This window comes from Pelobates fuscus, chromosome 9 (genome assembly GCF_036172605.1).
Source record: "Pelobates fuscus isolate aPelFus1 chromosome 9, aPelFus1.pri, whole genome shotgun sequence".
Classification (NCBI taxonomy): Eukaryota; Metazoa; Chordata; class Amphibia; order Anura; family Pelobatidae; genus Pelobates; species Pelobates fuscus.
This window is the reverse complement of record NC_086325.1, coordinates 89,575,744-89,597,715: the sequence shown is the minus strand read 5'-3', so window position 1 is coordinate 89,597,715 and position 21,972 is coordinate 89,575,744. Positions and strand designations below refer to the sequence as shown.

At 41.4% G+C, this 21,972-nt stretch overlaps 1 protein-coding gene across 1 annotated transcript in view; it reads right to left on the bottom strand.

Moving 5' to 3' along the window:
• LOC134573660 (uncharacterized) overlaps positions 1-21,972 on the bottom strand; it is a 46,996-nt gene that overhangs the window by 7,418 nt on the left and 17,606 nt on the right. Inside the window, exons 2-4 of the mRNA XM_063433442.1 lie at positions 19,213-19,569; positions 12,137-12,256; positions 3,450-3,555 (exon numbers count right to left, since the gene is read on the bottom strand). Of these exons, the coding sequence (XP_063289512.1) occupies positions 3,450-3,555; positions 12,137-12,256; positions 19,213-19,569 (583 nt within the window). The remainder of the gene's footprint in view (positions 1-3,449; positions 3,556-12,136; positions 12,257-19,212; positions 19,570-21,972) is intronic.

The window sequence follows — 21,972 nt, the reverse complement described above, 5'->3', positions numbered from 1 at the left end:
TGGAGAGGATTGTCAGGAAAAGGCCATTCAAATGTGTTGGGGACTTTCACAAGGAGTGGACTGAGGCTGGAGTCAGTGTATCAAGAGCCACCACACACAGACGGATCCTGGACATGGGCTTCAGATGTCGTATTCCTCTTGTCAAGCCGCTCCTGAACAACAAACAACGTCAGAAGCGTCTTACCTGGGCTAAAGAAAAACAGACCTGGTCTGTTGCTCAGTGGTCCAAAGTCCTCTTTTCTCATGAGAGCAACTTTTGCATCTCATTTGGAAACCAAGGACCCAGAGTCTGGAGGAAGAATGGAGAGGCACACACTGCAAGATGCTTGAAGTCAAGTGTGAAGTTTCCATAGTCTGTGTTGATTTGGGTAGCCATGTCATCTGCTGGTGTTGGTCCACTGTGCTTCATTAAGTCCAGGGTCAACGCAGCCGTCTACCAGGAGATTTTGGAGCACTTCATGCTTCCTTCCGCAGATGAGCTTTATGGGTATGCTGACTTCCTTTTCCAAAAGCACCAAAGCCTGGTTCAGTGACTGCGGGATTTCTGTGCTTGATTGGGCAGTAAACTCGCCTGACCTGAACCCCATAGAGAATCTATGGGGCATTGCCAAGAGAAAGAGATAGGAGACCGAATAATGCAGAAGAGCTGAAGGCCGCCATTGAAGCATCCTGGTCTTCCATAACACCTCAGCAGTGCCACAGGCTGATAGCTTCCATGCCACGCCTCATTGAGGCAGTAATTGCTTCAAAAGGGGCCCAAACCAAGTACTGAGTCCATATGTATGCTTATACTTTTCAGAGGTTTAATATTGTTCTATGTACACTTCTTGTTTTATTGATTGCATGTAATATTCTAATTTACTGAGATTGTGGATTTGTGGTTTTCATGAGCTGTAAGCCATAATCATCGCACTTATGACAAATCACGGCTTGAACCATATTAAAGTTGATGCTTTTTATTCAGTACATTGAATATCGACGTTGTCTTCGTATCTCTCTCTCTCTCTCTCTCTCTCTCTCTCTCTCTCTCTATATATATATATATATATATATATATATATATATATGAAGTGCCTTGCAAAAGTATTCATCCCCCTTGGCATTTTTCGTGTTTTGTTGCCTCACATCCTGGAATTAACATGGATTGCTTAAGGATTTGCATAATTTAATTTACAGCACATGCCCACAACTTTGAAGATATATTTTTTTTTTATTGTGAAGCAAACAACAAATAGGACAAAATAACAGAAAAAGTCAATGTGCATAACTATTCACCCCCCTAAAGTCAATACTTTGTAGAGCCACCTTTTGCGGCAATCACAGCTCCAAGTTTCGCTTTGAATAAGTCTCTATGAGCTTGCCACATCTTGCCACTGGGATTTTTGCCCATTCCTCCTTGAAAAACTGCTCCAGCTCCTTCATATTGGATGGTTTGCGCTTGTGAACAGCATTTTTTAAGCCTGACCACAGATTTTCTATTGGATTGAGGCTTTGACTAGGCCATCCCAACACATTTACATGTTTCCCCTTAAACCACCCAAGTGTTGCTTTAGCAGTGCATTTGGGGTCATTGTCTTGCTGGAAGGTGAACCTCTGTCCTAGCCTCAAATCACGCACAGAGTGGTGCAGGTTTTGCTCAAGAATATCCCTGTATTTAGCACCATCAATCTTTCCCTCAACTCTGACCAGTTTCCCAGTCCCAGCTTCTGAAAAACATCCCCACAGCATGATGCTGCCACCACCATGTTTCACTGTGGGGTTGGTGTTCTTTGGGTGATGTGATGTGATGGGTTTGCGCCAGACATAGCATTTTCTTTGATGGCCGAAAAGTTCAATTTTAGTCTCATCAGACTAGAGCACCTTACTCCATACATTTTGAGAGTCTCCCACATGCCTTTTCGCAAACTCAAAACGTGCCATTTTGTTTTTTGCTGAAAGTAATGTTTTTCTTCTGGCCACTCTACCATAAAGCCCAACTCTATGGAGCGTACGGCTTATTGTCGTCCTATGTACAGATACTCCAGTCTCTGTTGTGGAACTCTGCAGCTCCTCCAGGGTTACCTTAGGCCTCTGGGCTGCCTCTCTGATTAATGCCCTCCTTGTCTGGTCCGTGGGTTTTGGTGGCCAGCTGTCTCTTGGCAGGTTTGCTGTTGTGCCATGTTCTTTCCATTTGGTTATGATAGATTTGATGGTGCTCCTGGGGATCATCAAAGATTTGAATATGTTTTTATAACCTAACCCTGATTTGTACTTCTCAACAACATTGTCCCTTACTTGTTTGGAGAGTTCCTTGTCCTTCATGGCAGTGTTTGGTTAGTTGTGCCTCTTGCTTAGGTGTTGCAGGATCTTGGACCTTTCAAAAAAGGTATGTATATGTAATGACAGATCATGTGACACTTAGATTGCACACAGGTGAACATCATTTCACTAATGATGTGACTTCTGAAGGTAATTGGTTGCACCAGAGCTTTTTATGGGCTTCATAAAAAAGGGGGTGAATACATACGCACATGACAATTTTCTGTTTTCCATTTCTAAAATATAGTTTTATGTAGATATTTTTCTCATTTCACTTCACCAACTTAGGCTATTGTGTTCTGAGCCATCACATAAAATTCAGATTAATAAAACATTGAACTTAAGGCTGTAATGTAACAAAATAGGTAAAAAGTCAAGGGGGGGGGGGGGGGGGTGAATACTTTTGCAAGGCACTATATATAATACTTTTTCCCTCTATTCACATCTCTCACATTTCCCATCAATCATATATTTTTTGTGCCATGGTCAAAACTCCAAATTCCAAATCAAACGAACATATTCTGCGCTAGTAGTTCTCATTTGTCATTTGTACTTTTATGATATGGAATTTGGTTGAACAGCCATTTTGGTCCAAATTAAGCCAAAAGCCAAACGACAATTTGGAAAATCTAAATGCACATGTCTACTGATAACTGAGTGGAAAAGAAAAACAGGGCACAAAAGATAGATTGATGAAAAAAACACTAACTTTTTTTAGTTTGAAATAATTTCTTACTCAGACTTTTTTACCTTTATTTTACAAGTTGGTAATTAACCCACCACAACAAATTGCTAATTTGGAAGGCCCCTGAATGGGATCATATGCATTCTTTTCCAATACTGACAAATTAAATAAATTAAAAATATTAAATAGAGCTTAGGTACAAATCACATGGAAACAAAACTTTTATCTATTTATATATTGTCATTCTAAGCAAAGAAACCTTTACATTTAATACCCAGGACATACTTAAAAACAAGAGAAATCTCAAAGTATCTTTCCTGGAAAAATATTTTATAAATACATTTTACAAGTCAAGGGGATACATTGTCATGCAATCTACAAATCAATATGCATAGCTTTTATGCTTCCTAGTTTCATAATAGGAGTAAAAACCATGTAAAAAGTACACTGCGGTCTTGCAACTCACCTTTTTTTTCTATTAATTCTTGAAGTTAAAACTACGATTAGGATAATTATTGCTAGAAGGCTGACCAATCCAACTATTAACAGGATGTAGAGAGTCTTTCTAGGCCCTGCATTAAACAAAAAAGTGAAAAGACTATGAAATACAATTAAAAAGTGAATATATTAAAGGTTATTCCATGGTAAAAGGTCAAACTATAATCTGTTGGTAACTATGTATGTATCTATCTATTGATCAGTCACATACAGTCATATAGATAAATATATTTATTATAAAAAGAGAGACACATATACAAGGTTAAAGAATAAACTGTCACCTCAATACTATCTTTTAATATAATAATCCTTTCATCGACTTTTGAAAGGAAATTGATTACCGTATCTACGCGAGTATAAGTCGAGTTTTTCGGCACATTTTTTCTGCTGAAAAACCCCAACTCGACTTATACTCGAGTCACTGTCTGTATTATGGCAATTTAAATTGCCATAATACAGACAAGGGGCTGTTGGGGGCTAGCATAAAGCGTTTACTTACCTCTCCTGCAGCTCCTGTCAGCTCCCTCCTCCGCGCCGGTCCGGTCAGCTCCCTCTGCAAGTCCCAGTGTAAGTCTCGCGAAAGCCGCGGGGTCAGAGTGTTGCCATGGGTTACCGTGGCAACGCTCTGCGCGGCCGCGAGACTTACACCGTGAGCTGACAGGGGAGCTGACAGGACCGGCGCGGAGGAGGAGGGAGCTGACAGGAGCTGCAGGAGAGGTAAGTAAATGCTGTAAGTAAACGCTCTCTGCCAGCCCCCTCCTATACAGTGCACACCACTGGACCACCAGAGAATAAGAGCCCCTAGTGATGGGAGTGAGCGCAGGACCTATCTTTCTGTATCAAGCAGGGAGGGGGGACGAAAAAATATATAAAAATGTAATAATAAAATATTAATAATAATAAAAAAATACTAATAAAACAAAAAAATAATAATATTAAAATAATAATTAAAAAAAAAAATGCCCATCCCCCACCAAGGCTCTGCATCACACTCTGCATCACACACACACACTGCACTCATACACACACTGCATTCATACACACACTGCATTCATACACACACACACACACTGCAGTCATACACACACTGCATTCATACACACACTGCATACATACACACACACACACACACACACTGCATTCATACACACACTGCACTCATACACACACTGCACTCATACACACACTCACTGCATTCATACACACACACTGCATTCATACACACACTGCACTCATACACACACTGCATTCATACACACACACACACTGCACTCATACACACACTGCATTCATTATATACACACACTGTAAATAAATATTCAATTAATATAATTTTTTTAGGATCTAATTTTATTTAGAAATTTACCAGTAGCTGCTGCATTTCCCACCCTAGTCTTATAGTCGAGTCAATACGTTTTCCCAGTTATTTGGGGTAAAATTAGGGCCCTCGGCTTATATTCGGGTCGGCTTATACTCGAGTATATACGGTATTTGTTAAAGGAAGTATGTATATATATATATATATTTTTTTTTTTTAACTATATTGTACATCTAGTACATTAGTCTTGTGCATTTGACTACTTAGTCTACATTAGTCTAGTGCATTTGGCTATTACTATGTGTGTTTATTTTATATACTACATTTTATTCCTTTTATTCCTTTATTCCTCAGTGTATTAATTTTTTATAATGGAAATATCTGCACTTTGCATCTGTAGTTACAAGGAGTCACTCAGTACATCCACTTTGGTTTGTGCTCAACCACAATACATTTTCCAAGTCATCCAACGTTGGACTGCAAGGTAGCTTTGCATGTTTTGCAAAGCTACCTGCAAAAACTTACCTGTCACAAAATCAGATTCAGTCTCAGCAGAGGTTGGGAATTCTGTAATGTGTTTGGATGAAGTGTCAGTAGTTATTTTCACCTTTGGTTCCTGAGAGGTTGGGAATTCTGTCATGTGATTGGAAGATATCTCAGTAGTTATTTTCAACTTTGGTTCAGCAGAGGTTGGGAATTCTGTAATTTTTACTGGATGAAGTCTCAGTGGTTATTTTCACCTTTGGTTCCTTAGAGATTGGGAATTCTGTAATGTGATTGGATGAAGTGTCAGTAGTTATTTTCACCTTTGGTTCCTCAGAGATTGGGAATTCTGTAATGTGATTGGATGAAGTGTCAGTAGTTATTTTCACCTTTGGTTCCTCAGAGGTTGAGAATTCTGTAATGTGATTGGAAGATATCTCAGTAGTTATTTTCACCTTTGGTTCCTCAGAGGTTGGGAATTCTGTAATGTGATTGGATGAAGTCTCAGTAGTAGTGATGTCCCGAACTGTTCGCTGGCGAATAGTTCCTGTTGAACATCGCTTGTTCGCGTTCGCCACGGATGGCGAACACATGCGCTGTTCGGTCCGCCCCCTATTCGTCATCATTGAGTAGTCTTTGACCCTGTACCTCACAGTCAGCAGACACATTCCATCCAATCAGCAGCAGACCCTCCCTCCCAGACCCTCGATCCTCGTGGACAGCATCCTTTTTACATTCATTGTGAAGCTGCATTCTTAGTGAGAGTAGGGACAGTGTAGCTGCTGCTGATTTGATAGGGAAATTGATAGCTAGGCTAGTGTATTCAGTGTCCACTACAGTCCTGAAGGCTTCATCTGATCTCTGCTGTAAGGACAGCACCCCAAAAGTTAGAACATCAGTTTGCTTTTTTTTTTTGTGTAAAGTAATTGCAGTTGCCTGCCTGCCAGCCTGTGTGTCAGGCTCACAGCATATACTGTGCCCACTTGCCCAGTGCCACCACTCACTCACTGGTGTCACAATAGCTTGCATTTAAAAAAAACAAAAACTTTTTTGACTGTAATATAATAGCAGTCAGTTTCCTTCACTAGTGTGCGTTTCAGGGCCTGCCCAGTGCCACCACTCACTCACTGGTGTCACAATAGCTTGCATTTAACAAAAAAAACCAACTTTTTGGACTGTAATAAAATAGCACTCAGTTTCCTTCACAAGTGTGCATTTCAGGGCCTACCAGGGCACAGTGTCACACCAGTGCAACTCATATCTGGTGTAACAGTAGTGTACATTTTTTAAAAAAAAAGTACAATTTTGACTGTAATAGATTGAATAGCAGTTAGTTGTCTGCCAGCGTGTGTGTCAGGCTCACAGCGTATACTGTGCCCGCTTGCCCAGTGCCACCACTCATATCTGGTGTCACAATAGCTTGCATTTAACAAAAAAAAAACGTTTTGGACTGTAATAAAATAGCAGTCAGTTTCCTTCACTAGTGTGCGTTTCAGGGCCTGCCAGGGCACAGTGTCACACCAGTGCAACGCATATCTGGTGTAACAGTAGTGTAATTAAAAAAAAAAATACAATTCTGACTGTAATAGATTGAATAGCAGTTAGTTGTCTGCCAGTGTGTGTGTCAGGCTCACAGCATATACTGTGCCCACTTGCCCAGTGCCACCACTCATATCTGGTGTCACAATAGCTTGCATTTAAAAAAAACTAAACTGTTTTTACTGTAATATAATAGCAGTCAGTTTCCTTCACTAGTGTGCGTTTCAGGGCCTGCCCAGTGCCACCACTCACTCACTGGTGTCACAATAGCTTGCATTTAACAAAAAAAATAAACTTTTTGGACTGTAATATAATAGCAGTCAGTTTCCTTAATGAGTGTGCGTTTCGGGGCCTGCCCAGTGCCACCACTCACTCATATCTGGTGTCCCAATAGCTTGCATTTAATAAAAACTCAACTTTTTGGAGTGTAATATAATAGCAGTCAGTTTCCTTTACGAGTGTGCGTTTCAGGGCCTGCCCAGTGCCACCACTCACTCATATCTGGTGTCCCAATAGCTTGCATTTAAAAAAAATCTAAACTTGTTGGACTGTAACATAATAGCAGTCAATTTCCTTCACAAGTGTGCGTTTCAGGGCCTGCCAGGGCACAGTGTCACACCAGTGCAACTCATATCTGGTGTAACAGTAGTGTACATTTAAAAAAAAATTTTTTTTGACTGTAATAGATTGAATAGCAGTTAGTTGTCTGCCAGCGTGTGTGTCAGGCTCACAGCGTATACTGTGCCCACTTGCCCAGTGCCACCACTCATATCTGGTGTCACAATAGCTTGCATTTAACAAAAAAAAAACTTTTTGGACTGTAATATAATAGCAGTCAGTTTCCTTCACTAGTGTGCGTTTCAGGGCCTGCCCAGTGCCACCACTCACTGATATCTGGTGTCCCAATAGCTTGCATTTAAAAAAACTAAAGTTTTTGGACTGTAATATATTAGCAGTCAGTTTCCTTCACAAGTGTGCATTTCAGGGCCTGCCAGGGCACAGTGTCACACCAGTGCCACTCATATCTGTTGTCACAGTAGCTTGCACACATAGTACGACTAATCAAAAAAAAAATGACAGGCAGAGGCAGGCCACCCCGCAGGGGCCGTCGTGGTCGTGGTGCTGTGATTCCCTTTGGCCCTAGAATAATGCCCAGTGTTCAGAGTCCACTTACCCTGAACTCGAAAAGTTCTGAGGACATAGTTGACTGGCTAACACAGGACACCCAATCTTCTACAGCTTCCGCTCGGAACCTTGACGCATCATCCTCCTCCAGCTTAGCTTCGGGCACCTCTCAAGTTACCACTCGCCCGCCTGCCGCCACCACCAACACTAGCACCACAGCCGCTTCACTTGGTATGTCAGATGAGTTATTTACACATCAGTTGGAAGAAATGAGTGATGTGCAACCATTATTGCCAGAGGATGTAGATAACAGGGATATGTCTCAGTCAGGCAGCATTAGACATGTACGGTGTGATGATGATGATGTTGTACACACTGCTGCTTCCTTTGCTGAGTTGTCAGATACAAGTGAAGCGGTTGATGATGACGATGCGTCCGTGGATGTCACGTGGGTGCCCGCTAGAAGAGAAGAAGAACAGGGGGAAAGTTTAGATGGGGAGACAGAGAGGAGGAGGAGGAGACGAGTTGGAAGCAGGGGGAGGACGTCGCAAGGAGCTAGTGGCACAGTCAGACAGCATGCATCGGCACCCGGGGTCAGCCAGACAGCACGCCAATCAACGCATGCTGTTGCCACCACCAGAATGCCGTCATTGCAGAGCTCAGCAGTGTGGCATTTTTTTGTGTGTCTGCCTCTGACAACAGCGATGCCATTTGCAACCTGTGCCATAAGAAACTGAATCATGGGAAGTCCAACACCCACCTAGGTACAACTGCTTTGCGAAGGCACATGATCGCACATCACAAACGCCTATGGGATCAGCACACAAACTCAAAGCCGCCATCCTCCTCCTGGTCCAGCATCTTCAGCCACGTTAACCACTTCTGTCCTCCTTGCCCCCTCTCAACCATCCGCCCCTCCGTCTCTCACCTTGAGCAGTTCCTGCTTATCTGCCCACAGTCAGGTGTCTGTCAAGGACATGTTTGAGCGTAAGAAGCCAATGTCACAAAGTCACCCCCTTGCCCGGCGTCTGACAGCTGGCTTCACTGAACTCTTAGCCCGCCAGCTTTTACCATACAAGCTGGTGGAGTCTGCGGCGTTCAAAATTTTTTTACCTATTGGGACACCACAGTGGAAGGTACCCGGACGAAATTTCTTTGCACAAAAGGCAATCCCCAACCTGCACTCAATTGTGCAAAAGGAAGTAATGGCATGTATGGCACACAGTGTTGGGGCAAGGGTCCATCTGACCACTGATACCTGGTCTGCAAAGCATGGTCAGGGCAGGTATATCACCTACACTGCGCATTGGGTAAACCTGCTGACGGCTGCCAAGCATGGAATGCGTGGCATTGCAGAGGAGTTGGTGACACCGCCACGACTTGCAGGCAGTCCTGCTGCCACCTCCTCTACTCCTACTACTCCATCCTCTTCCATAACCTCCTCGGCTGAGTCCTCTTCTGCTGCTGGGTCTTGCTCCACATCAACGGCACCCCCCCAGCTCCCCAGGTACTGTTCCACATCCCGGATACGACAGTGTCACGCCTTCTTGGGGTTGACTTGCCTGAAAGCAGAGAGTCACACCGGACCAGCACTCCTGTCCGCCCTGAATGCACAGGTGGAGCAGTGGCTGACTCCGCATCAACTGGAGATCGGCAAAGTGTTTTTTGACAACGGAAGAAATTTGTTGGCGGCATTGCATTTGGGCAGTGTGTAATCTGATCGTACAATGCTTTGTGCATAAGTACCCAGGCTTACAGGACGTCTTTAAGCAGGACAGGAAGGTGTGTGGCCATTTCAGGCGTTCCTACACGGCCATGACGCACTTTTCCGATATCCAGCGGCGAAACAACATGCCAGTGAGGCACTTGATTTGCAACAGCCCGACACATTGTAATTCAACACTCCTAATGTTCAACCGCCTGCTCCAACAAGAAAAAGCCGTTAACGAGTATTTGTATGACCGGGGTGCTAGGACAGCCTCTGCAGAGCTGGGAATTTTTTTGCCACGTTACTGGACACTCATGCGCAATGCCTGTAGGCTCATGCGTCCTTTTGAGGAGGTGACAAACCTAGTCAGTCGCACCGAAGGCACCATCAGCGACATCATACCATTTGTTTTCTTCCTGGAGCGTGCCCTGTGAAGAGTGCTGGATCAGGCCGTAGATGAGCGTGAAGAGCGTGAAGAGGAAGAGGAAAAGTTGTGGTCACCATCACCACCAGAAACAGCCTTATCAGCATTGCTTGCTGGATCTGCGGCAACGCAAGAGGATTGTGAGGAAGAGGAGTCAGAGGAGGAATGTGGCTTTGAGGAGGAGGAGGAAGACCAACCACAGCAGGCATGCCAGGGTGCTCGTTGTCACCTATCTGGTACCCGTGGTGTTGTACGTGGCTGGAGGGAAGAACATACCTTCAGAGAGATCACTGAGGACGAGGAACAGGACATGAGTAGCTCGGCATCCAACCTTGTGCAAATGGGGTCTTTCATGCTGTCGTGCTTGTTGAGGGACCCTCATATAAAAAGGCTGAAGGAGAACGACCTGTAATGGGTGTCCACGAAGGGACTGACAGTGGGCGATACATTCGACTAAAAAAGGCCTGATGAGGGGGACTACTTAACACACCACTCCTATCTGGTGGCACATTAGATTGCACGCGCAGTGCCCCAAAATTGAAGTAGGAGGACCGACCAAGCATCTTTTTCCATCTCCCGCTTCCTAAAATCGATGCCTTATATACACGTCCCCTGATAGGGGACGTAACAGGGATTAAACCGATAAGAATAGTACTACTTAACACACTACTCCTATCTGGTGGCACATTAGATTGCATGCGCAGTGCCCCAAATTTGAAGTAGGAGGACCGACCAAGCATCTTTTTCCATCTCCCGCTTCCTGGGTGGAGGAAAAGAGACCTTCAATGACATCAGTGAGGACAAGGAACGGGACATGGCTAGCTTGGTATCCAACCTTGTGCAAATGGGGAGTTTGCGGTTGTGCAAATGGACTGTTTGCGGTTGTTTGCGGTGCGTTAAACGGGGAGTTTGGTCTGTCACTGTGAAACAGGCGTAACCCTCACACTACCTGATCGATACAACATCATACCTGATGTTTTAAAGCACGTTATTCCAAACAATTTAGGAATGTTAGGTGATTTATGCCCTTTATGGATTAAAACCAGACTCTGCATCATCTATGTAATTTTCCATGGGAGTTTTGCCATGGATCCCCCTCCGGCATGCCACAGTCCAGGTGTTAGTCCCCTTGAAACAACTTTTCCATCACTATTGTGGCCATAAAGAGTTGCCTGCCCATTGAAGTCTATGGCGGTTCGCCCGGTTCGCCTGTTCGCGAACATTTGCGGAAGTTCGCGTTCGCCGTTCGCGAACTGAAAATGTTATGTCCGCAACATCACTACTCAGTAGTTATCCAAGTAACAACCTTCCTGACACACAGAACATTCCCTTTACACACTCTGGATCCCCTACACACACTTGATCACCTATACGCAAACACACACACTGCATTCCCTAAACACATACTCTCTACACACACTACATCCTTTATACACACATACACTATAGCCCTTATACACATACTCACTACATCCCCTAAACACACAAACACACACAATTCCCCCTATACAAACTGATATATGTATGTATCTATTTATGTATCTATCTGTTTTTCTGTCACACACATAAATACAGACCGTCATATAGATAACAAGATTTATTATAAAAAAATCTTACACGTTTATTCATTAAGGGAGGTATACAAGGTGATTCATTAAAGGACATTATCGTTTAATATAATAATATTTTCTTCAAGTTTTGAAAGGAAATAGATTTTTTGTTAAATTAAGTATACATATCCCTTTCTGCTGTAACATACATTTAACTTAGTGAATTTGACTACTTTCTCTGTGGCTATTAATATATGTGCTTTGTTTTATATAATATGTTTTAATTGTTTTAGTCTCAAGGTATTATTTTTTTTTATCTTGGGAATATGTGCATTTTGCATCTGTGGTTACAAGGAGTCACTCAGTACATCCCTCTGGTTCGTGTTATTAATATTATTATTTTCAACCACAATCAATTTTTCAAATCATCCAACATTGGACTGCAAGGTAAGCTTTGAATGCTCTGCAAATCTGCCTTGTAAAAAAAATATTTAATACAAAAACTTACCTGTCACAAAATCAGGTTCAGTCTCAGTAGTTATTTTCACCTTCGGTTGCTCAGAGATTGGGAATTCTATAAAATCATTGGATGTGGTCTCAGTAGGTATTTCCACCTTGGGTGGAGTTCCTTAATGTGAAAAAAGTATACATTCATGATACATCTATACCAGTGGCATACCTTTGTTTAAACTATGTGTAGCTACTATACAATACTGGACAGTAGATTGCATAGATATTCTCTTTATCTGTAGAACTCAAAACAGCATCCATGGCCTGGCAACACACACATTTAATGTTAACAAAAGAGGTACAAATAAAATGGATTGTCAATGGAGTCTTACATTACAAATGACATTAAAAAGCAGGGGAACATATATTCTATGTAACTGCACAGATTCCCAGTGGAAGGAGTAAATCTAATTACATTTGGGGTTTAGGGTGAAAATATATGCAAGTATCCAATAAAGAAAAAAGAGGCACATTCATTGGAGCTTTGGTTACTAGATATGATCGTGGAGGTCGTATGTAAGAAGATATTTTATGAAGGAAGCAGCAACCTAAGGGGATATATAAACCTTTTCAATTCTTTTGTTTTTGCAAAATGTATATTATAAGAAAACATGTTATTAGTGAGCAAATACCTCTATGAAGACTTTTGTCTCTATCAACTTTGGCCATAAATACTCATGGCCATTGAAGGTAACTAAAAAAAACTCAATTTGTTTAAAAATACATAGGGATTAAGGAAAGAGCACAGGTAACTTGTTTTTCTTTAGTTTTTACTATGTATTGGGGCTGATGTGTACTGTAGTCTTTGCTGCCGCCCAGTAGTGATGGTAGTGAGCGCAGGACCTATCTTTCTGCATTAGCATACATACTATAGCTATGAAACAGACCCTACAAACGTACCTTTTAAAGCCCTTGCATTTAGTAATTTTTAGCTTGAACTTAAAAAAACATACTGCACCCATTTCCCTCCAGTATAGACCTAGATTTAATAAGCTTTCCAAATGATTCAAGACTGTTGGAAACTTTCCAAATCATGTATCTATAGTAGTCGCGAGTAAAGTCTATTAATATTAAGTAATTTTTGAAGATAAATAATTTGCAAAGCTTATTAAATTGAAGCCATAATTTGTAGTCGAAAAGAATGGAACCTCTTTAAACTGCCCTAACGGTTCTGTGATGCAAAGTTGCTTAATTACGAGCTAATAAGGACAGGATTGAAAAAGAGAATTATATTATAACTGCATGGCATGTTCACAGTATATAGTGTAATCTCTAGAAAACTATTAAATAAACAGCAATATGAAAGAGGCACACAATAAAAAGCTGAGCAACATATGCTGACATATAAATAAAAATGAGTTGTTACATAGAATTTTACATTTGTATGTCTGTTAGAAGCATCTGATCTTCTGTATCATGCAACTCAAAAAACTACCACTAGATACCACTCTACCTTAAGAAGTGAGAGAGCTAATGCGGTAAAGGAAATCATGTTGAGTAATATTGAAGGGGAACTGTGACTTCTCTGAAGATTACACTATGAAGCATGCTCTTCCTGAGCAATTATTAATCACAGCATCTAAGTAGGATGGGTTGGGGCCACAGAGGGGGTGGGGGGTGTTGTGTTATCGTCTATGACAAGCATCCACCCTCGTAAAGTGAACTTGTTGGTTAAATACTCTTACAGGGCAGCCATGGGCGTAGGAACCCAAAAAAATCTGGGGGGATAGCATTTTTACTCACCGTATATTCTTATTCCGTAAACTAGGAGTTTTTTATCCCATTCCCAGTGCTACGGAATTTGCATTATAAATGATTAAATAATAACATTAAAGGGTCACTACAGGGAAGGGGTTTTACTTACCCGGATACAGCGCCGGGATCCTCCTGATTAGAACCACCCCTACCCTTCCCGTGAATAGTAGAACCACCCCTACCCCTTCCATGCACAAAAGAACCCCACCTACCCCTTCCATGCATATTAGAACCCACCCTACCCCTTCCATTCATATTAGTACTCCCCTAACCCCTTCCAATAATTGTTCTACCTCCCCCTCCTCCCATCCATATTAGTAGCCCCCCTAAACCCTTCCAATTATTTTTCTGCCATGTTAACTAACGCCAGTGCTGGAGTGCCGCTGTGTTTACATTAAAAGGCCTGCAGGGACAGGCTATAGACACCAGAACCACTACATTAAGCTGCAGTAGTTCTGGGGACTATAGTGTTTCTTTAATGTGAGGTAAATTAGAGATTAGTGCCACGAATAATATGTTAGATTGCCTACTTACAACCAGATGAGGATGATGATGGGCTCTAGCTGCAGTCTGGCTTCACTGGTCTGGTGTAGAACAGGCTCTCTGGAGGCTGTTTGTAACTGTGGTCACAAAAATCAATGTTCTGGGAGAACGGGAAGCAGCTCCATCTTTTGGGGGCCCTTTACACAGCTCAAGGTCTGGGTCCCAGGGTCCACCTTCATGTTCCACCAATGAGTTTGTTCACAGGGGGTGGAGTGTGTAGGGGATGTCCTGATATATGTGTAAGTAATGCATTGTGTGAAACTGTGTTTGTATGTGTAAGGGCTGCAAGGTGTGTTTCTGTGTATGTACGGGATGCAGTGTGTGCGTCTGTAAGGGGTGCATTGAGTGTGTGTAAGGAATGCATTGTGTGTTTCTGTGTGTGTAAGGGTTGCATGATTGTGTGATTGTGTGTGTGTGTGTGCACGGGGTGCATTGAGTGTGTGTAAGGAATACATTGTGTGTTTCTGTGTGTGTAAGGGTTGCATGATTGTGTGATTGTGTGTGTGTGTGTGATGGATGTCAATCTCTCTCCCTCCCTTGTCACTCTCTTTCTCCCCCTCCCTCCCTCCCGTGTCACTCTTTCTCCCCCTCCCTTGTCACTCTCTTTCTCTCCCTCCCTCCCTTGTCACTCTCTTTCTTGTCCTCCCTCCTTCCCTTGTCACTCTTTTTCTCCCCATCCCTTGTCACTCTCTTTCTCCTCCTCCCATGTCACTCTCTTTCCCCCCCTCCCTTGTCACTCTCTTTCTCTCCCTCCCTTGTCACTCTCTTTCTCCCCCTCCCCCCCTCCCTTGTCACTCTCTTTTACTCCCCCTCCCTCCCTCCCTTGTCACTCTCTTTTTTCTCCCCCTCCCTCCCTTGTCACTCTCTTTTTTTCTCCCACTCCCTCCCTTGTCACTCTCTTTTTTCTCCCCCTCCCTCCCTTGTCACTCTCTTTTTTCTTCCCCTCCCTCCCTTGTCACTCTCTTTTTTCTCCCCCTCCCTCCCTTGTCACTCTCTTTTTTCTCCCCCTCCCTCCCTTGTCACTCTCTTCCTCCCCCCTCCCCTACCTCTATTGTAGCATGGCCGAGCCCTGTATGGTCCGCGGGTACAGGGAGATTTTGTTTCCTGTACCCGGCCGGACTAAAAGGAAGTGCACACTCAGTGTGCACTTCCTGTTAGTCCGGCTGGGTACAGGAGACAGATGCTCCCTGTACCCGCGGACCATACAGGGCTCGGCCACGCTACAGTGAGGGAGTGACAGGTCCCAGCACTCAATGCTCCCGGTCTTTTAATGCTCCGGTGCTGTCTCCAACCAAATTGTATATGATACCAGTAGAGAGCACTCAGGAGTCTTTCAAGGTAAATTTCATCTGTTGCTTTATTGAGCAATTACAAATTCACACAAGGCGCCAAAATTTCTGTTTAAAACAGAACCGGCGGAGACAAACAAAAGCACCACTTCTGAGGAAGGCTTCTAGCCGAAACGCGTTGAGTGGCAAGTTATATGGACTTTATTTTATTTGTCATTTGTTTTAATATGTTTAATAAATAGTATTTTACCTTGATCCTGCATCCTGGATTTTTGGAACTGACTACTACAAGACAAATAGGATTTTATCCTGATTACTGCAAAAGTCCATTATAACCAAGACTGATCTCCGCTTCATACCTGTAGTCTGAGTCAGCTTTTTAAGTGACCATGTGGGTTTGACCTTTTCCTAGCCTATCCTTTTTAAAATCACAATTTCATCATTAAGAACCTGAGGACTCGCAAGTGATATCCTTGGTGGGGATTATTCCACCTACGCTTCCTATATTGAGCAATATTCCCTTTGCTCCCCGCTTGTGAGTATACCTCTACTTTTTATCTTAGTTTTATTCCAGACTATACAGAAAGCACTATATTGTGTTTTTATTTCTCCTCCTATACACTGAGGATACCGGTTTGTGGCACTCACATCAGAACACCCTAACCCCAAAGAAGCCACTGAGAATATACCAGGACCATCATCATATCCTGGAACTGAATATAGGCTTCAGAAAATTGTAAGTGCAATATTTTTCTTTATTTATCAATATCAAGCAATCCAACATACTACACTATATCCATGTCTTCTCCCTTTTCCCCTATATTTCACAGACCCTGAGAAGACTACGATAGGCGCTGCTTCCTGACACTACCTTCTATACCTACCATTCTGCCAGAAAAGAAGAGACTCTAGCAGGGAAGTTCTAGCAGCCATATTACAAGCACTAAAAAGCACAACCTAAAAAAGTACAAAAAGGGGAGACCAATAGTGCAGACTGAAAATAAAAAATCCGTGTATAAAAAGCTAAAAAACACACTCACAAACAAACGTAAAAAGTAGGCAGGGTATACTTGGTCCTCTTCAAATACTTCTTCGCTTCTCAGTGTAGAAACGGGTACTAGAATGGAGCACAAAGACGGACCATAGTGCAAAATGTATAATATAAAGAATACAGCTTTATTGGACACACTTACAAAATTATGGTAGTAAAAAGGCACTTCAAATCAAACATCGATGTCTTCCATCAAAGGAACGATTTTATCATCAGACAGTCCCAAAGACACCCGAGATGAAGAAATTGCACAATAAAAACAATAAATAGTGAAATAAAGCTTGCCACCCTACGCGTTTCGTCTATTAAGACTTGTCAGGGGCTTGTGGCATCAAAATATACATGATACATACATTACAATTCTTAAATACCCTGCCTTAAAAACAAAAACAGCCAATCCTGGAGGTTTCTTCAAACGGAGCCAGCTGTAGAAAATTTCTTCCATCCGATTTCCTCATTTTCGCGCTCGAAAAGGGCGCGTGCGTTCCAAGCCTCTTTTTCGTACACCCGGAAATCTCAGTTCGTCTCTGCATGGAACGCAAATGCGTTCCACTCCATCGAAAAACAGGAAGTAAGATTCTTCGTTCATGCGCAGATGTCTCTACCTGGAACGCAAATGCGTTCCACTCCACTAGTAATCAACAATTTCTTCCTTCAAGCGCAAATATAACTCAGTCTCTCTACATCCAGGAAACATAAAATAAAGAATGGAACGCATATGCGTTCCAAATACCGTGATGCTCAATTCTATAACTGTAAGGTGCAGATGTGCTCCAGACAAAAAATATAATCATAAAATCCATAAGAAAAAACACATAAAGAACTAAAAACACATCAGACATATCCAATTCTCAGAAAATAATATCAAAGGAAAAAATAAAAAATAGGTATAAAATTTGGAAAAAGATATTCTTTTACAGAAAACATGCCATGTCGAAATCTACATTCATACCTTCTGGTTGCATAGTTTTTAAGGTATGGATCCAAAAGCCTTCTCTTTGTCTTAATTTTAAAACTAAAAATTAAGACAAAGAGAAGGCTTTTGGATCCATACCTTAAAAACTATGCAACCAGAAGGTATGAATGTAGATTTCGACATGGCATGTTTTCTGTAAAAGAATATCTTTTTCCAAATTTTATACCTATTTTTTATTTTTTCCTTTGATATTATTTTCTGAGAATTGGATATGTCTGATGTGTTTTTAGTTCTTTATGTGTTTTTTCTTATGGATTTTATGATTATATTTTTTGTCTGGAGCACATCTGCACCTTACAGTTATAGAATTGAGCATCACGGTATTTGGAACGCATATGCGTTCCATTCTTTATTTTATGTTTCCTGGATGTAGAGAGACTGAGTTATATTTGCGCTTGAAGGAAGAAATTGTTGATTACTAGTGGAGTGGAACGCATTTGCGTTCCAGGTAGAGACATCTGCGCATGAACGAAGAATCTTACTTCCTGTTTTTCGACGGAGTGGAACGCATTTGCGTTCCACGCAGAGACGAACTGAGATTTCCGGGTGTACGAAAAAGAGGCTTGGAACGCACGCGCCCTTTTCGAGCGCGAAAATGAGGAAATCGGATGGAAGAAATTTTCTACAGCTGGCTCCGTTTGAAGAAACCTCCAGGATTGGCTGTTTTTGTTTTTAAGGCAGGGTATTTAAGAATTGTAATGTATGTATCATGTATATTTTGATGCCACAAGCCCCTGACGAAGTCTTAATAGACGAAACGCGTAGGGTGGCAAGCTTTATTTCACTATTTATTGTTTTTATTGTGCAATTTCTTCATCTCGGGTGTCTTTGGGACTGTCTGATGATAAAATCGTTCCTTTGATGGAAGACATCGATGTTTGATTTGAAGTGCCTTTTTACTACCATAATTTTGTAAGTGTGTCCAATAAAGCTGTATTCTTTATATTATACATTTTGCACTATGGTCCGTCTTTGTGCTCCATTCTAGTACCCGTTTCTACACTGAGAAGCGAAGAAGTATTTGAAGAGGACCAAGTATACCCTGCCTACTTTTTACGTTTGTTTGTGAGTGTGTTTTTTAGCTTTTTATACACGGATTTTTTATTTTCAGTCTGCACTATTGGTCTCCCCTTTTTGTACTTTTTTAGGTTGTGCTTTTTAGTGTTTTATATTTTCGATATCGGAGACATTGAGGAGTCTCTTGCACCTCCTGAATTGGGGTATTTATATTTTATATATTTTTTCCCCGTTTGATAGCCACAAGGTTTTTTTTTGCATTGTTTGCAAATCACTTTATTGTTATATTACAAGCACTGACACATTGCATCCCCCACTATCTTACATATGGGGGTTTAGACTAATGAAATTCAGCCGATCGTCTGATCCGCCAAAGTTTGGACAAAATTCAGTTTGGGACAAAACTAATCTCCAAGTATAGTGAATTTGCTGAATGAACTCACCTCTTTTAACAGTAAGAGTGCTTATTCCTTCCAAAATCTGCTGTTTCTGTGAATCAGAACGTAACCTCCAGGTGACCCTACATATATAGTCACCCGCGTCATGGGATTTAAGATTATTAATTGTAAGTGAAACATCACCCAGTGGAGATTTGGACACTGTGAATCTGTCTCTGAATTCTCCAAGTAAAATATGATTCTCTGAGTTAATCCGCTGAAAAAATTGTTTATCTTTATGGAACCATAATACTTCATCTTCTATGTGGTCTTTGGAAGGTTCGTAGGTGCATGGTATGTGAACAGAATAATATCGAAAACCCTGTACGCTGTGTTCCATATTCAGAGAAAAATCACAAAGAACTGTGGACAGAGAGGATGTATCATTATTAGTAAGATAAATATAATAACTGTGTAATTTGATAATTGTTAGTATACTTTTAATAATACAATTAATGTTAGCAATGCCTTGTAAACATTCAGTAGTACTTTGAGCCAAAGGCATAGCTGTTGCCCATCACATAATTTGCGTATGACTGTCCAGGTACAGGCCATAACAAAGTCTCTTATATCGCTTCTGCTACTCCCAGACACCTTAGCAGATGTTAAGAATGGAACTAATGGCTTTATGAATGTAATGTTTTAGGGGCATGACCCAATATTGCAAATTTTTAAAAGTGGATGGTTTTAAAAGAAAGTGGAAGAAAACTCTCATTTTTTGGGGGGGTTTAGAAAATCTTTGTGATGAATGTATCTTTTTTCATACCAGAGATTCAAACTGACAGATACAGTTCTAATTATGGAAAGCTTTACCAGCATCCAAACAAAATTTGCACCAACACTACACCACTACAAATCATAAGAAATAATACTGTATTCAATTAATAGAAAAATTAGCATTGTATTTTGTATCCAAAACAGCATCTTAGACAGGGTGAATGCAGATAAAGAAAATGTAGCCGCAGTCTATAAGATTATAAAAAAATTCTTAAAGGAACACTTCAAGCACCGTAACCACTACATCGTGCTGTAGTGGCAGAAAGGCAGGGATCCATCAGGCTTCACTCCCTGCCTCTGCTCAGCCAGAAGTGAGAGCAGAAAGGAGCTTCTGTTAGCTCTCTAGAGCTAAGCCCAGTACTGCAGGGCAAGCTCACTGGCTACGAGCTTATTGCTCTCAAGCAGTGGACAAAGCTCTGCACTTACCTGTTTAGCTCAGTTAAGTGGGTGTTCTGCTGCAGAGAGACAAGAAGCAGCTTCCTAGGTAAGAGGTTGAACGATGAGCAAATTGTTTGACTACTTGCAATGGGGTTGCACTGTGTAGTGGTTATGGTACTTGGAGTATTCCTTGTAATTACAATTCATATTAGCCTTGATATATTTTTTGTTATATCTTTTTAAGTCCTAAATGTTACTAGTCAGTTGTTGACTCAAAACCAGTGTAGACCCAAGACATTTTGCTGCTTTGGTCCAAGAAAACAAAAATCCTCTAGAAAAACTCATTAACATGACATACTGTATATTAGAAAAATCCATATGTATCTAAATTATAATAGAGACAGTCTGAACTACTGCAAGTAATGTATTATTATTTGTGAATGATTAGTGAATAAATAAAATTGTGTATTTTTTTGTACATAATTATATTTTAGGTAGTCTAGCTATACATAGCCTGTTTCAGTTAAATGTAATACAGATGCTCCTCACTGACTGACTGGGTTCCGTTCTTACGACCTAGTCGTAAAATGAATTGGCCAGTAAGTGAGGCGCATGCGCACCAGTGCAGGTCTGTGTTCGGGGAAATTTCCCCGAACATAGACAAGCGCAGCAGAGCAGGGAATCCCTCAAACCTATGTTAGGGGAATTTTCCCCGAAAATAGATTAGATAGATTCCCTGCTCTGGTGCGTTTTTCAATGTTCAGGGAAATTTCACATATTTGTATTTTAGGTAGTCTAGCTATATATAGCATGTTTCAGTTAAATGTAATACAGATGCTCCTCATTTACCGACCGAGTTCCCTTCTTACGACCTGGTCGTAAATTGGTTGGTAAGTGAGGCACATGCGCAGCAGTTCAGGTCTATGTTCGGGGAAATACATAAATAAATACATAAACAAGCACAGCAGAGCAGGGAATCCCTCAAATCTATGTTTGGGGAAATTTTCCCCAAACATAGATTAGAGAGATTCCCTGCTCTGGTGCGTTTTTCTATGTTCGGGGAAATTTCTCCGAACATAGACATACGTACCAGAGCACGGAATCCCTCTAATCTATGTTCATGGAAAATTCCCCGAACATAGATCAGCTCTCTAATGTGGGAAATCCCTTGAATCCCCACGCTAGAGAGCTGGTCGTATGTTTGAGCTATCGCAAAACAGGTAGGTCACAAAGTGAGGACCACCTTTAGTTTATTTAGTTTAGGGGATTTATGTTTAACAGAAAGAAATCAAAAGCAACAAACTAAGATTTTGTGCACTAATGTATAGTAATTGTGTCCTGTATTTCTCATGTAATGCTATCTAGAAGTACATTACATATAAACATAACATAAGTTATTTAAGCAATGGTTATTGCAATTACTGAAATTGCTTTCCGACTTTCCTCACTTTGCCTTCACCCATCTTCCCCTTTTTTTTCACCTAAAATCTATTTTTTTTGTTTGAGTTTGCTTTACTAAGTGTAAGCAAAGTCTTTCTCTATTATGAAATGTGATGATAATATCTTAAAAAACATAAGAAGAAACACCAAAAACAGTGTATTAGCAATTTC